Here is a 14836-nt window from a genome sequence, read left to right on the forward strand (position 1 = left end):
GCCAAAAACCTACTGCAGTGACATCATGACTCATGAATATTTAGTTTGATAAGAGTCTGGTAAAGTTAAATTGTTAGGCAAAGTTAGCGGCGCCCAACCTGACGAGCGCAGCTGGGCCGGCAGAAAGCACACGTGAAAAAAGGTACACTTTTTCCACGAACTTATTTTGTAGGCTACTTAATATTAAAACATTTTGTTAAGTACTACTTCTAATCTTAAGAATATCTAAGTTTACATAACTGTGCTACTTTGAGACAACATGAAAATTAACTAAAATATGCATTTGAAACAATAATGTCTTTGGGACAAACATGTTCTTCTATTTTTAAATTGTGTTAATTTTTAACTACTGTTTTTAAAGCAAACCTCGTCTAATGTAATTTATTTAATAAATAAAAATTAATAAAATGAGTAAAATACTCTTTGTGGTAAAAGGAGCATTTTTAGCATTCACAACATTCAAACATCAATTAAACTAATACAGTTATTAAAAACAATCAACATGTATTAAGAAGCATGAGATTGAATCTTAGAAAGTTGAATGAACACAATTATTTTGTAGATACTGCACTTTGCTTTTGCAATAGTGTTTTAGTTGTTTAAGGTTATCCAAAGGCAGAGTGCAGTATCTGCATTTTGGGAGTCAAAGGTCACATCTAGTGTTGTTTTTGGCAGCCTGTTTTCATTTTAGTTTTAGTCTAGTCTTTGTGTCAAGCTGTCATTTTAGTTTTTATTAGTTTTAGTCACGTCATACTCTTTTTAGTCTAGTCAAGTTTTAGTCAACTAAAATTCTTGCCATTTTAGTCTTATTTTAGTCAGACTTATCCATTACTATTTTAGTCTAGTTTTAGTCGACGAAAACTGATGACATTTTAGTCTAGTTTTAGTCAGTGAAATTGTATTTAGTCTCTTTTTAGTAATGCATTCTATTTAACCCATATAGTATAATGACCTAATAGTATTATAGACAAAACAATATTTTCTTTTAGCCAAACCCATTTCAAACAAAAGTTATATTATTGTTACCTTATAGACCGAAGAATACATCCATTCCAGACATGGAAGATGCTCTGATTTGAATAGATATTTATTTTACTATCCTCTGAGTGAGTGACTTGACTGTTCGTAAGAGTCTACATAAAAGTCTACATAATCAAAACAAAAGTAGTCTAAGCAAACACACAAACACACACATACACACACACACACACACACGCACGCACGCACGCACGCACGCACGCACGCACGCACGCACGCACACACACACACACACACACACACAAGGTCAAATGGGTCACACACAACTATAGTATGTGTGAGAATAGAAATATGCTACTGTTAACATTTATAATTGTATTATTATAGTTTATATTTCTGCATCTGTACGTTACCACCAGTGTTTGCCATGAAGAGTCGTGTCCGTAAAAGGGATAGGATCTTAGGTGCACGAGCAAGGCTTGTGGACCAACTCCGCTTCACCTCTGTAACCGCCCCCGTTTCTCCGCTTTCCGCATGTCTCGCGGTTGCCGCGTACACTGTTTGAAATGCCCATTAACGTGCAAATGGAGGCATATGATATCAAAGCATCGCGAGAGCAGACTGCTCCGCATGTTTTCTATTCACTCTCGCGGTACTTTCATGTTTTGACTGATCTACGCAGCGCCAACAACACAGGCGATCACCTGCAGTCAGGTGGTGGGGGCGCGGAGATGCTGAGATGGGTAAAAGACGAAATAACGTTATAACATTTCGTCTCGTCTCGTTTTGGTCAACGAAAATGAAGAGACATTTTAGCTTAGTTTTTATTTTGTAAACCACTTTTAGTCTCGTTTTTATTCGTCAACAATATTGCATTATACATTTTATTATAGTCATCGTCACATGACCAGCATTTTCGTTACGTCTCGTCTCGTTTTCCTCACGTGAAAAAGGTTCGTTGACGACTATATTTCGTCATACTTTTCGTTGACGAAAGCAACACTACAGCGACTGCCATGAAGAGTTGTGTCCGTAAAAGGGATAGGATCTTAGGTGCACGAGCAAGGCTTGTGGACCAACTCCGCTTCACCTCTGTAACCGCCCCCGTTTCTCCGCTTTCCGCATGTCTCGCGGTTGCCGCGTACACTGTTTGAAATGCCCATTAACGTGCAAATGGAGGCGTATGATATCAAAGCATCGCGAGAGCAGACTGCTCCGCATGTTTTCTATTCACTCTCGCGGTACTTTCATGTTTTGACTGATCTACGCAGCGCCAACAACACAGGCGATCACCTGCAGTCAGGTGGTGGGGGCGCGGAGATGCTGAGATGGGTAAAAGACGAAATAACGTTATAACATTTCGTCTCGTCTCGTTTTGGTCAACGAAAATGAAGAGACATTTTAGCTTAGTTTTTATTTTGTAAACCACTTTTAGTCTCGTTTTTATTCGTCAACAATATTGCATTATACATTTTATTATAGTCATCGTCACATGACCAGCATTTTCGTTACGTCTCGTCTCGTTTTCCTCACGTGAAAAAGGTTCGTTGACGACTATATTTCGTCATACTTTTCGTTGACGAAAGCAACACTAGTCACATCGGTGGTCATGGTTTTTATCTATAAAAAAAATTCTTACAAGGCATTACATGAATGCATTACCACTAATCTGCCTACAACATGTTTGGCTGGCTAGTGTGAAAACTTTAAAGCCATTTTTCTCAGTTTTAGTGTTTTCGTATACTGCACTTAGCCTTTGGAGGGCAGAATAATTTAAACATAAATATCCAAATCAAAAACATTTCATTTTCTCAAACGTTTATGCATATCTGTAATAACAGAATTTCCTTTTGATTACAGAAGCACATTTTAAAAAAATATTATTTCTTATGTTTTACCACAATGTGACGTTCTCCAAAAGGCACACATTTTTAAACAATGCATGTCTTTTATTTAAGAAAAAAAAAGGAAACATAGAAAACATAGAAGCTTTGTCCCACATTCGTGGTTCGAACTACGTTGGTTTAACAACACAGTTAATGAGGTCACATGGATGGTAATGCTATACTAAATGTCTAAATAATCAATCTGAGATTGATTTATGTCAGATTATTGCTGTAAATAATGAACATGGCATCTGAACTTTGTTTTGTTTTCCCTTGTTTTGCTTTTTTCCGAAGTTTCAAAAAAAATGACACGCTCCTGCTCACATAACCCTGGGTTGGCATAGTAGAAAATGGACCTACATGTGCACTTTTTAATTTTCCTGAAAAATTAAGAGACATAAATTGGAATTTGTCTATATTTATATGATATCTATATATCTATGTAAATCATACTGTCATACTAACATTGACCTATGCTTTTAACCACAGCAGTGAAGACTTTTGTGGTTAAGACATTTTCTCATCTGTGATCAGGGCCAGCACATCCAACAGGCAATAAAGGCAATTGCCTGGGGCCCCATGCCAAGACAAGGGCCCTCAGGCATAAAAATAATTGTTTCATTGGACCATATTGATTAAAATAGAGATCAGAAAAACAGTAGGTGAAAAACCGCCACAGAGATTTAATAATAATCTCAACAAAAATAGACCGTAAAATGACAATAAATACAAAACATTAGTATAAATAAAGACATAAAGCATTACAAAAAAAGAACAGAATGGGCTAATTTCCATAATGTTAATGACGCAGTTGCGCTTGCAGAGGTGTGTTTCATTGTGCATGCTTGTAAAATTTAAATTCAGAGCAAATAATGGACTCCTGTAAATAACAATAAAGTTGTTTTTAAATTAAGATCACAATATTGTGTATGTTTATGGTATTTATTTACCCTATAACAAAATTTACAACATCACTTTCATTTACAGCCCGCAAAGGTAAGAATTACCTGGTAACAACTTTAATGTACAGCCTGCAAACGTAAGACCTGCAATACACAGAATAAGGTGGTAACAAGCGCCATTCTAAAGAGACAGTTCACCCATTTGCATTAAGATTTGTATAGTTAGAACCCCAGTCATGTTTTTGAATGGTCATGCATCATTTCCTCAGTTGCCGCTGAGACAGGAGAAATACAGATTTCAGTGTTGCACTTCCTTCTTTCAATGATGTAAAAAATCATCATTTTGCATAATTGAAATCAGGAAGTCCAATATCTTTGTTGAGGGGGGTACAAACACCCCTTTTCTCGGTCAAATAGGCACCAAATTCTAAATGTATGTTACATTTAGACTACAAATATGACACACATTCAATAAAGATTAATGTTTATACGGGTGAAATGCTCCTTTAAGTTACAGCCCCCAAATGTAAGAGTTACCTGGTAACTCCTTTCGACATATACCTACAAATCAAAGAGGTACAAGTTGCTAGATTTTATTGTACTTGCCTTAAAACACAGATAAATAACCAATTAAATCAGCTGCACTTTTTAATATTTTATTTTTTTATAAAATGATATATATATATATATATATAGACCTAAAGCATACATACCCAGTTATATTACAATAGATACCCTCTACTTATAAATTACATAGAGTATAAATAACTTATAATTTTCCATATTCTTACCCCCTTATTATTGAAAACTTAACATAATTTTCCCTTTTACCTACAAGTATGAAACTTTAAAGGTACTCTGTTGTTACAACTGTAGGTACGCTGTAAATTCTGTTTGATTACACGGTCGTAATATAAAGTGTTACCGTTTTTTTTAACCATAAACAACGCAAATCCATTGTATTATACCAAATGCACAAAATACCATTGTTTTTTAGTAATGAAAAAGAATAAAGTACAATGAAGTAAAAAAACAGGTTATCCATTGACTCTGTCATTCATGCAGGACAAATAAAAGAAAGTAAAATGTCTATCTCATTTTTAAGGATAACACCACCTGGATGAATGTTCTCTTTGTTGTAATGACAGGCTGTCATTTGCCACACATCGATAATATAAACACCAACATCCTGAAAAGCCCACCGTAAAATTGTGTCCAACTGCAGAGAATACCAGTCACTGCCAAACACATCCTATTAAAAAGACAGAAAAAACATATTATATTGGAAATTGGCGCAGTGAGTTTTAGGCAGTAAATGTAAACCGCCCTTAAATCCATGAATGTAATGTAGTTTACAGCACAATCTAATTTATACAATTGACACTATAATACTCTAACCTTAAAGCCAGTGTTGGCAGTCTTGATTATAACAGTAGTGTCTGGTGCGCGCTGTAACAAATCTAATACCGCTTTGCGGATCCTCAGCACTCTTTTGGTGAAGTAATCTAGAGGAAATGTCGTAAAGTGGATCCCCAGGTGAAAAACAAACACAGTGTGAGGTCCTCCAGTCAGATCATCAATCTCATTACTGACGTAGTGCAGATTAGTAACTTCAGTTTTACGACTTCGTAGAGGAACACCGTGAGCCCTCCAGTGTAAGTCAATGTTGTTCTCCACATCCACTGCTATAAGTGGACCTGTCTGATGTATAACATGCAGGTTCATCTGCTTCAAAGCTGCAGTGAGAAACACCAACAATCATGATACCGTATGATTTTATGAATATGACTTAATATTCAAGTACACATCTTACTTGGTACAACTTTCACCAGTAACTCAAACCACTGTCTCAAGGTCGAGTCTCCCATCATAAAGATGTGTTTGTCTTTCAGGCACTGTGTTGTTGTTTGGGTAGTAAAATGACGGGTGCTACACACCAAAGATGTCCACACATCATTCAGGTAATACCCAGCAGGAATTGGTGTATGCAAACCGGGGCGACATTTCTGTGTTACATCTGCAGGATAAAGTGTTATAGTGACTGTACATTGTGTAATTGCACTATTAATATAATTTTAATACATGCCATTTACAACCCCAAATCAGAAAAAGTTGGGACACTGTAGAAATTGTGAGTAAAAAAGGAATGGAATAACTTACAAATCTCATAAACGTATATTTATTCACAATATAATCTAGACAACATATCAAATGTAGAAAGTGACACATTTTGAAATGTCATGCCAAATATTGGCTCATTTTGGATTTCATGAGAGCTACACATTCCAAAAAAAGTTGGGACAGGTAGCAATAAGAGCCCTGAAAAGTTAAATGTACATATAAAGAACAGCTGGAGGAGGACCAATGTTTAGGAATAGGAATATTGTCCAATTCTTGTCTTAAACAGGCTTCTAGTTGCTCAACTGTCATAGGTCTTCTTTGTCGCATCTTCCTCTTTATGATGTGCTGAATGTTTTCTGTGGGTGAAAGATCTGGACTGCAGGCTGGCCATTTCAGTACTCAGATCCTTCTTCTACGCAGTCTTGATGTTGTAATTGATGCAGTATGTGGTCTTGCATTGTCATGTTGGAAAATGCAAGGTCTTCCTGAAAGAGACAACGTCTGAATGAGGGCATATGTTGCTCTAAAACTTGGATAAACCTTTCAGCATTGATGGTGCCTTTCCAGATGTGTAAGCTGCCCATGCCACATGCACTCATGCAACGTGATGAGTGCATGTGGTCCTATGTGATGTAGTGCCGTCTAAGGGCCCGAAGATCACGGGCATATGGTTTCCAGCCTTGACCCTTACGCACAGAGATTGTTCCAGATTCTCTGAATGTTTGGATGATATTTTGCACTGTAGATGATGATAACTTCAATCTCTTTGCAATTTTTCTCTGAGAAACTCAGAAAACTATTTTTTGCCGCAGCATTGGGGGAATTGCCGATTCTCTGCCCATCTTGACTTCTGACAGACACTGCCACTCTGACAGGCTTTTTTATACCCAATCATGTTGACAATTGACCTAATAAGTTACAAATTAGTCCTTATGCTTTTCCTTATGTGTACATTTAAATTTTCTGGCCTCTTATTGCTACCTGAACCAACTTTTCTTTGGATGTGTAGCTCTCATGAAATCCAAAATAAGCCAATATTTGGCATGACATTTCAAAATGTCTCACTTTCAACATTTGATGTGTTATTTATATTCTATTGTAAATAAAATATAAGTTTATGAGATTAGTAAATTATTCCATTCCTTTTTTACTCACAATTTCTACATTGTCCCAACTTTTTCTGATTTGGGGTTGTACACAAATTAATTAAATAAAATGGAAATTCATCAGTAAAAAAGTGTGGGATAGTTCACCCCCCAAAAAAAAGAAATTGTAATAATTTACTCACTCTCATGTTGTTACAAACCTGTATATATTTCAGATATTTTATAAAGATATTTTGAGTAATGTTTATAACCAAACCTATCAGAGGCCCCATTGACTTCCAAACTGCCAATTCATACTACACAGTGGCAAGAAAAAGTATGTGATCCGCTAGGAATGAACTGGTTTTCTAAAGTGATTTCCCATAAAATGTGATCTGATCATTATCTAGGTCACAACAATAGACAAACACAATGTGTATAAGTTGACAACACACAAATCATTCTAGTTTGTTGTCTTTTTTAAAACACCCATTAAACATTTACACTGCTGGAGGAAAATGTAAGCTAGGCAAAATCGCATAGATTATCAGAGTCGATTTTCCTCAATTATGAACCCGATTTTGCCTAACTTCTCAGTGAACTACGGCTCTGTATAGTAAATGCCACTCCATCTGAAAGCAGCTGATGGCGATTTAATACTAATCACCGAACCGGCTTAACTGATGAAACACGCATTAGAATCGCAGGCGATTTTGTGCACAGCCTTAATGGATGTCTAAATATTTTGAGATTGTTTAGTATCCCTTTTCAGCCTTATGAAGTGCAAAAACTCTTGATCAGATATCTTTAGAGAGGCATGGTTTATAAGAGCTGATGCTTCTTAAAAACAGACATCTTAAAATGTTTGAGTGTCTTTTAAGTGTCACTTAACCACACCTTTAAACTAATATTATTAATCTGACTCCAGTTTGTCAGCTGCTGAGACAAATTAGCTTTTATTAAAGCAATTAATCTATGGGTTCACTTACATTTTCCTCCACCGCTGTGGATTTTTAAATGGTGTTTTCAAAAAAGACACAAGAAAGTAGAATAATTTTTGTGTTGTCAGCCTACGCACATTGTGTTTGTCTATTGTTTTGACCTAGATGAGAATCAATACACATTTTATGTCAAATCACAGTAGAAAACCAGTTTATTCCTGGGGGTTCACATACTTTTTCTTGCCACTGTATATATGTATTTTTTATCTATTTTTGAAAGATCAAAGTTGATATTAGTGAAAAGTGTGCATCATGAATCAAATGCCAACATACCAATTTTTGAAGTTCCGTTAAGGGGAAAAATCTTGATTCTTGTGTTTTTTAGTCCATTGATACCCTTGTTGCTTGGATTCCTGTCAAAGACAACATCTCTATCATACTGTTTCCAATAGCTTTTTTTAATGTTCAAACAGTTAACTAAATAATAATGGAAAATTATTAAATAGCAACAAAAGTAAAGATATTACAAAAAATACAAAATAAATTAATTAAGCATTATGTAATCTCACAAAAACATTGCTTCTTTGGCAGTCACGTGGTTGATATACTCTCCAAAAGAGTGATACACACGAGCGCTGCATGGCAGTGATTTGGGTCTCTGACAGCGCCATTCTTCTCCATTGCGAGAATCTTTGTATTCACAGCAACAATCTCCATTTTTGATCCTCTCCAGTCCATTCTTGTCTGACTTCACATTGCACAACACGGTTTCTTTCAGGTGGGTCCCATTTGGTCCTGGGCCTTCAAAATATCCAAGGAAAGACACTCTGTCAGAATCTGTGGCTCTGTGATGCTTGAGGACCTGCACAGCTTCACTGGAGTGGATCAGACGCACAGCCACCTGTGCCTCTCCAACCCATGGCAGAAGAAAACGCACAGAGTAGGAACCGTTGAGCAAATCCACCACCTCCCCGAACACACTGGCCTGTGACAGAAAAACATTCTTAATTCTCAAGTTAATGTCCAGAAAGATAAGAAAAAGTACTCAGTAAACATTACTGATACAGCAGACATGTAGGAGATACCTTTTTGGGACTTTTGGATGAGAAAAGCTTTGCTTGAAAGAAATCCCCTCCATAACGTTTAGATTTATTGTTAAAGTCTCTGGCATGGATAGTAACAAAAAGCTCCTCCCCTATTTGGTAGCTGTCTTTCAGGTTCTGAATGATGAAAGTGGAGTGATCTGGACTTGTACTCATAGACACATTTGTAATTGATCTGTCTGGTCCAGCCCAGTAAAGAGTCTGCTGTAAACTGGAGTAACTTTCTGAACTGATTCCAAATTCTGAGTAAAATGAACTTGAACTTGACTCTGAGTCTTCTGAACTGATTTCTAGCAGAACATCTGCAGGAGAGGTGGAGGAGTTTCTGGAATTGTAAAGTTTTGCAAAGTGCTGAAACAAAAAGCTGGTTGAAGGATGTTTATCTTCTTTACTTCCCACGTAAGTCCATAAAACCTACAAGGTTAATAATCAAAAGTCAGGATGTTTATCATGAAAACTCTTAGGGCTTTAATAAATAATGATTTTCTATTGAATAATGTCTTCCGTTTAGGACAACACATACTGTAGATGTCTCACAAATAAATATTGTCACCATTCCTTCATTTGCCCTCTGTCTGAATAAACCTTCCACAAAACTGCTGCTAATGCAATTTTAAAACTTCCAATTACCACCATGCATTTTTATTCGTAAAATTGCTTATTTACGTTTTTAAATAACCAATGAGCTAATTACACACTGATTGAGATGCAAAGTAAGCTACAGAGCAATGCCTAATTCTGAAAACAAATGGCTGAATAAGATACACCTACACGATTTTAGAAGTCAGACATTAAAAGACAACACATTTTCAGACTCACCAGAAATCCTGTAATTCCAAGGCACAGGCCAGAAAACAACATTTTTAAACATGGTCTCTCCCTATGAACTGTGAAATGAAAAAATGTCATTGACATAGTTTCCAATAAATAGATTTTTAACGACATTTCAAAAGAATTACAATCACGTTAACAATAGCATTTTGATTATGAGTTCAAAATCGTAATTTTATGCAATAAATGGTAAAATTAACTTTATGATTAAACATAGGACGCCAAAGCGAGTTGTTTAAGGAATAAAACCAGAATTTAAGGAAATGGCCTTTTTACGTTATCATTTGCATCTGGTTAGCAGTTACACAACTTGTTTCATAGTGATCTAAAAGACCGCAAAATGACTTAGACTAATAGACTGTTCTATTAATTTCATTACTAAAATGTTATTAACGTAATTTAAGTATTTTGAATAACTTACTGTATAATCTGCATGTTTCAAGATTCATTTTGTTAACTGAAGCCAAGTTTACTTCAATGACATTCATTTTTCAGTGGTTATCAGTGACATTGAAATCTACGTCATCATGTCTTTGTTTCTCTCTAAACAGATTATTCAACCTGTAAGCGAAACATGTTTGACAGGGTCCCTTGGAAATATTCCAACAAATTGCAGTAACGTTCTAGATAATATCAAGATATGCTTTTGGGGTGGTGAATGATTTCAGAACTCTCTGGAAACAGTTTTAGAAGGAAATGAATCATAGGTAAAGTAAAAAACTTTGGGATGAAGATGATCATTCAGTGTTACCAATTGCTATGGTAATAATTTAGTCAATGATTTTGACAAGTATCATACAATGTGTTAACAGGCTCTTCTGCATGGTATTGCAGTTTCTTATCAACTGTTAAAAATGACTAATGTGCTGGAGGAGTTGTTTGTCGAGGAGTGAGTAGGAGTAGAAAATAGGACAGTATAGAGTAATATGTAAATACAGCAGGTGACAACCTGCTTGCTGCAACCAAGAAGTCACTGCATTGTTTCTAAAGTCTGGTTAAATATGTGAAAAATCCATTTGGAAGAACGTGTTATGATGTTTTCAGATGTCTTTTGTGATGACAAAAAAGGGAAGTGTGAAAGAAATATATCAGTGTGAGTTTTAGTAGCTTCGGCTTAATTTTTTGTGTTCTGAGCTTATTAAATTGTGTAAGGAAGTTACGGCAGTTAACATGAGCATCTATTAAATCAGATGCGAGAAATAGAAAAGTTTAAAAATCACCCATTACATTATGTAAGATAAATGTGAGAACCTCCTGGATTCTCATACGGACCCTAGTTTGAAAACCCCTGAACTAATGTCTTTTTCAGGTTTAGATACCAGGTTCACCCATGGTGTGGCGCCACTGTTTCTATAATGTCGAAGTCTGGCAGCTGTTTGATTTTACCATTACCTGTCACTCTTTGATAAATGTAATTTGAAGAAGAGGTTGAGCTATCCACCTTATTTTTTACATAAATGTGGGCACCGCCATCTTTAATCTCTTTTGTGTAAGACTTCCGGCGAGCCACTAAAGCTAATTGTATTGCAAGAGACATGCATGTGCGTTAATGTTTATTATGAAATCAAGAAAGACCGGCATAATTTGGGCAGTTAGAGGCTGCCATAACAGCTGGTACAGGTACAAACAGTTAATTTCTACAGAACATTTGTTTTGACCATAATTCATAATCCAATTACACGGTGTTCATCTGGACAAAAATTTATGCAGATGACAAAATATAAAAATTTCACTGAACAACAGTCCTGAGGATGCAGTATATATTTCTATAGGTGAACCCTCAAAAACTCACTACCCATCAAACACAGAATGTTCCCTCACGGCGTTTTATAAAATGATAAACTTCCCATTTCAGCTTTGGCTGCAAATTGTACAGAATGCAACTGCTAGACTTTCGACTAGGACCAGCAGGAGGTCGCACTCGCACATTACTCCTGTGCTGAAGGCTCTTTTTAGGCTTCCTCTTGGTTTTAAAGTATACATTTTAAAATTTTGGTCATTACTTTCAAAGCCTTGCATGGTCAAGCACCCTCTTATGTCCAGGATCTATTACACAGCATACTCCTTGTTGGTCTCCGAGGTCTTCAGGGCAAGATATTTTAACTGTTCCCAGAACACGTTTTAAGACAACATGTGACCATGCTTTCTGTGTTGTGGCTTCAAGGCTTTGGAACTATTGGGTTCTGTAGAATCTAAAAAAAAAAAAAAAACACTTAAAGATTCATCTTTTTGGGCAAGCTTTTAACTAACAATATGTTTAGTCTGTTAATTGGAATTTTTATGGAATTTGATGCTAGTACAGTTGTGGAGTTGTACTAGCTGTCATTTTGTTTCATTGTTTATTTTTATTTTACTGTGCAGCACTTTGTGAGCCTTTCTTGTCTGTGAAATGTGCTTTATAAATACATTTTACTTACTTTTAGGTAACCAAATACTAGCGTTCTGGAAACTATATAACTATAAGGTTTTAGTTTTTGCGACCATAAAATAACGTTCCCATATCGTTATTCTAACGTTAAGGGAATGTTAAACTAACCTAACCTAAATAGCCATTTTTAGGTTAACGTTCTATTTCCGTGAAGAAATCTTTCCTGGCTAATTAAAAAGAAACCTTGAAAAATAATGTAATGGGAACCAAAAACTAACGTTAGAGGAACGTTTTGAGCACCAAAAAACTAACGTACGCTTTGGAAACCAAAAATTTTTACTGTAGCTGGGTAGGAATATACCATGTAGAACGATGAATGCACAGTTGGCTAATGCTGCCGTCCAAAGGCAAAGCGCAGTAACTATACACTTGGTCGAAATTGAGTTAAGTCTTGAAATGAGCTTTATGACATCTGTTCTGTCTTCTGACAAAGTCTACTAAATCACTTTTTTCCCGTTTCAGAGAAACGATGGTGTCAAAATTGCAGTAACTGTCATGTATAAGATTGACATGCAGTGTTGCCAGATCCCGCGAGACAAATAAGCAACCAGGCCTGTGAAAACAAGCCCAAAACAAGCGACTTTTCTACCTGAAATTGTTGGTAGGGTTAACCTAAACCACCCCCCCCCCCCCCGTCCGTAAGCCTCAAAAAACACAATGCTGTTAGATTATTTTGGTCAAAGCTGTGAGTGATAAGCACGCGAGATGGCAGAACGTCGCTATGGTTTTTTCTGTGTCAATCATCACATTTTCAGGAGTGAGTCTTGTTCCTTACAGACATGAAACGAACATTTAGGGGATTCACTCTTGCATTTAAATGCGGTTGTCATTCCCGAAAGTTTGCAGTGTGTACGATACCATTGAGGTGAACGGGGCTGGATATTTTATGTTTCTATGTGCTATCATGTTGTACGAGGTCCGCATGGTGTGCACGTATTTCACACTTAACTGATACTCTGCACAGTGCTTTGAGTCGTCCCACACGACAGGTTGAATCCATTCTTTTACGCCTTTCTCTTTCTCCCAGTCTTTTCCCGCTTTGTCCCAGGCATTTGTTCCTCCAAAAAACTCTCCTACAGTCCAGTCAGTCAACATCAGTTGCAACTCGCGCGCATTAATTTAAAGTTTACATCACTCACTGACTACGTTTTCCTTAACAGAAAAAAAAAACAAATTGCCCTCTTGCTCTGCCTCTGATTGGCTAGTACTCGTTGCCATCTGGATCAGAGCCAATTAGAAACAGGTGTGGGTGGGAAAAAACTGCTGTCTCCTGTGTGTATGGGGAAAGGGGAGAGATGGAGAGAACAGGCTGGCTAGACAAACTCCTACGTTTAAATAACACATAGAAAATATCTGATTGACAACTTATTATGGAGCTGGGATCAAGCCCAAATAAGCAACTACACTTTAGAAACAAGCCCAAAATAACGCGACCCGCGACTACCAATATTTGTAAGCGACTTTACAGAAAAGCAAGCCCAAAGTTGCTTATAATAAGCGGACTTGGCAACACTGTTGACATGTGTTATGGTTGTTACCTGTATCGACCGCTAGAGGGCGCCATAGAATGTAAGATACACACAACAGGTGTTTTGGTTGTTCAATAAAGAAATGCACGTGTATAGAGCAGAACCTAAAAGTGTGTGCGTCTCCATTTAAATATAGTAGCGATGTAACAGTAACTACAAAATCCATGCTAATACCAAGGCAAACCGCAGTAAGTGATGTTACTGCGTTCTGGCTTTGATTCCCCGGCTTTGACACCGGAGATACTGCGGTTCGCCCCGATCGTTACATACAGAAACAACAAACCAACCATGGCACAATCCCGCGGCCAAATGATGGTTGAACTCGCGTTAAAAACAGAAAAACTAATTTAGGTAAGGAAGATAGCAAAATATTTACTCATACGAAGGCAAATTACAGCTTTAGTTAACATTGACTCCAGCTGCTAGCAAGTTTTGACCTACCTGTGCTCGTCCATTGAAGGCAATATCCTCTGACAATAATGATATAATCCGATTCAGTCGCATTGGTTTTTGTTGATTCGAACATCTCTCCACTTTTTAGTCAGCTAATCCAATTGTAATGTTACTACTTCAAAAGTTTGATAAGAGTCTGGTAAAGTTATATTGTTAGGCCAAGTTAGCGGCGCCCAGTCAACCTGACGATCGTAGCTGGGCCGGCAAAAAGCACACTAGCCGTGTGTCTCAATTCGTTCCCTAGCTCCCGAGGTCGTGAATCAGTATATCGTGTACACAGGTTCGGTCATTGGTAAGGACCCTAGCTCACTTCACATTGGGACAATGTTCACTTATTTTTCTGTCACGTGGCTGCTTAAGCGTGTTGTAATCACTCGCAGCTGTTACTCATTAACAACCGGCAAAACCAACATCTCTCTGACTTCATTTTAAAAACAGTACATTGTGAAAAATGCTGTCATTATTCTCTTACATATCTGTGCATAAAATTGGAGGCATATAATTACATTTTAAATGTAATAAATATATTTACAATTTTAAATAAATATTATTATTTTAAATATTGAGTAGATTGTGGTC

The 14836-nt window shown here is 36.8% G+C and overlaps 1 protein-coding gene and 1 long non-coding RNA gene across 2 annotated transcripts; one reads left to right on the top strand and one right to left on the bottom strand.

The window, feature by feature from the left end:
* The first annotated feature begins 87 nt into the window (after positions 1–87).
* Positions 88–8813, top strand: LOC135770909 (uncharacterized). The gene is made up of 3 exons (XR_010542799.2): positions 88–142; positions 5659–5727; positions 8692–8813. It is a non-coding gene; the product is annotated as an uncharacterized lncRNA (long non-coding RNA).
* Positions 3456–14360, bottom strand: LOC135770904 (NXPE family member 3-like). The gene is made up of 9 exons (XM_065280817.2): positions 14246–14360; positions 11851–12039; positions 9836–9903; positions 8999–9430; positions 8483–8898; positions 8247–8326; positions 5580–5783; positions 5165–5502; positions 3456–5018 (listed from the first exon to the last, which is right to left on the bottom strand). Exons 2-9 carry the CDS (start codon positions 11864–11866, stop codon positions 4824–4826), a joined length of 1749 nt encoding a protein of 582 aa, XP_065136889.1. The 5' UTR covers positions 11867–12039; positions 14246–14360; the 3' UTR covers positions 3456–4823.
* Between the last annotated feature and the right edge of the window lie 476 nt (positions 14361–14836).

The sequence above is a fragment of the Paramisgurnus dabryanus genome, chromosome 8 (assembly GCF_030506205.2).
Source record: "Paramisgurnus dabryanus chromosome 8, PD_genome_1.1, whole genome shotgun sequence".
Classification (NCBI taxonomy): Eukaryota; Metazoa; Chordata; class Actinopteri; order Cypriniformes; family Cobitidae; genus Paramisgurnus; species Paramisgurnus dabryanus.